The sequence below is a fragment of the Meleagris gallopavo genome, chromosome 1 (genome assembly GCF_000146605.3).
Source record: "Meleagris gallopavo isolate NT-WF06-2002-E0010 breed Aviagen turkey brand Nicholas breeding stock chromosome 1, Turkey_5.1, whole genome shotgun sequence".
Classification (NCBI taxonomy): domain Eukaryota; kingdom Metazoa; phylum Chordata; class Aves; order Galliformes; family Phasianidae; genus Meleagris; species Meleagris gallopavo.
The window spans coordinates 39,388,457-39,390,560 of NC_015011.2; the positions used below are offsets into that span (position 1 = coordinate 39,388,457).

General features: G+C 57.8%; 1 protein-coding gene across 1 annotated transcript; it reads left to right on the top strand.

The window, feature by feature from the left end:
* The first annotated feature begins 653 nt into the window (after positions 1 to 653).
* MYF5 (myogenic factor 5) lies at positions 654 to 2,078 on the top strand. Its single transcript, XM_010708507.3, has one exon. It carries the CDS (start codon positions 1,346 to 1,348, stop codon positions 1,865 to 1,867), a length of 522 nt encoding a protein of 173 aa, XP_010706809.2. The 5' UTR covers positions 654 to 1,345; the 3' UTR covers positions 1,868 to 2,078.
* Positions 2,079 to 2,104: the final 26 nt, after the last annotated feature.

A 2,104-nucleotide genomic window follows, 5' to 3' on the forward strand; every position in this document is an offset into this window, starting at 1 on the left:
TTTTTAACCCCAGCAGGAGAGGGATGAGAGTGCAGGGCAGGGGTCCTGCAAGGGTCAGGGGGAGATCCTAACCCTAGACCCTGCTTACTGCCCAGGCAGGTGCAGAAGCTTTGGGTGGGCGCTGTGTCTGAGACTGTGTCCCTCTGAAGGCTCCTGAAGACATCGGGGTGTGAATACCCCTTTCATCCCCTTCCCACAGCCCTTACTGTAGCCCTACGGCCCTCTACCTGGCACCACAACGCTCCATCCGAATCACTGCAGGCTACTTTCCCTCTGTTTGCGGTAGCCTAATGACATAATTTTATTCCCAGGTAGGGAAAGTTTCCTTTGCACTCTCCTAATATTTTCCCCAACTGCAAAAGCCACCTGGCTGAAACCAAAGGGTTCCCGCACATTAGCAGCTGCCTGTTAAATGGCTTCATTACCGCTCTAATGACCCCTGCGCAGCTCTGCCCGCTACTGCTGCGGCTGGGCCTCCGCAGGGCTTTGTCCCTGCCCTGTGTAAAGTTACCGAGAGGTTTGGGGTTAGAAATTTTACACTTCCAGGAGGGGTTTGTTATGCCGGCAGCTGGGACGCATCTGTAACGGTGCAAGTTGGCCTGAAAGCAGAAAATCAGCGGGCCCAGGGCACTGCGCGGCTGTTGTGTCTCTGGCAGCATCAGGTCGCACACGGAGGAGAAGCAATGGGAAGGAGCTTGTCTGGCAGCAAATGCGCTTTGTGAGCGCTTCTCCGTGTGACCCAACCCAAGAGCACAAACATCTGTTTGCCCGCTCCTTGCTACACGTAGCTGTCCTTGTTGTCCCCTCTTGTGGGAACACAGCTTTAATTACAGGACAAAGTGCCTTCTGAGATCAACGGGTGAATGCGAGTGCTGAAAGAGGAGTAAATCATGTCAGGTTGGATCTGAAGTGTGGGAATAGGGATAGGAGAGCAGGCACTGCGGGTGCGGTGGGATTCATTCCCCTTGGTGATGGCAAGGTGATGTGGGGGGTGATATGGGGAATGTCCATGGTCCATGCACTCGCTGCCCATCTTTTTCTTTCACTCCCCAAGCTCCCCAGTTTGGTGTAGGCTTTAGAGACTGCTCGCCAGCTTGCCTGCTGCCCGAAGGCGGGTGAAGAGCAAATCAGCCCCTTGGGGGCCAGAGGGGGCCTGCCCAGCCGGGCAGGGGCTGCGGGGGATATGCTAATGGAGCCGGGCCGCTGCGGGCCAACCTCCCACAATGCGCCTATATAGGGCCCCCGCATCAGCCGGCGGCCACTTTGTCTCGGGTCGCTAATTGCAGAGGGAATCACTGCACTGCGCTGCGAGCTGCCAGCCCACGCTGCTGCCTTGGACGAAGAGATGGAGGTGATGGACAGCTGCCAGTTCTCCCCATCCGAGCTCTTCTATGACAGCTCCTGCCTGTCGTCCCCTGAGGGTGAGTTCCCCGAGGATTTCGAGCCAAGGGAGCTGCCTCCCTTTGGAGCCCCTGCACCCACTGAGCCTGCCTGCCCTGAGGAAGAGGAGCACATCCGGGCCCCCAGTGGGCACCACCAGGCTGGCCACTGCCTCATGTGGGCTTGCAAAGCCTGCAAGAGGAAATCCACCACCATGGACCGGCGGAAGGCAGCCACTATGAGGGAGAGGAGGAGGCTGAAGAAAGTGAACCAAGCATTCGAGACCTTGAAAAGGTGCACCACAGCCAACCCCAACCAGAGACTCCCCAAAGTGGAGATCCTGAGGAACGCCATCAGGTACATTGAGAGCCTCCAGGAGCTCTTGAGGGAACAGGTGGAGAACTACTATCACCTGCCGGGACAGAGCTGCTCCGAGCCCACCAGCCCCAGCTCCAGCTGCTCCGATGGGATGGTAAGAGCAGGGTAGGGTGAGGGACAGCTCACAATGGGCTCTAGCAAGGGCCCTTGGCAGCTTTGGGGCTTTGGGAAAAGGTGGATAGCTTGGGTTAAATCTTAAAAATGTTGGACAGTTTGGGTTCCCACCGGCCCTTTCCTAGATTTAAGCTTGCATATGGGCTTTAGGGCACCCAGCAAGCACCCCAGCCTCTGCTCGCCCTTTGTCCCCTCCGCTTGGGGCCGTGCGCGGGGAGGGAGGCGCGACCAG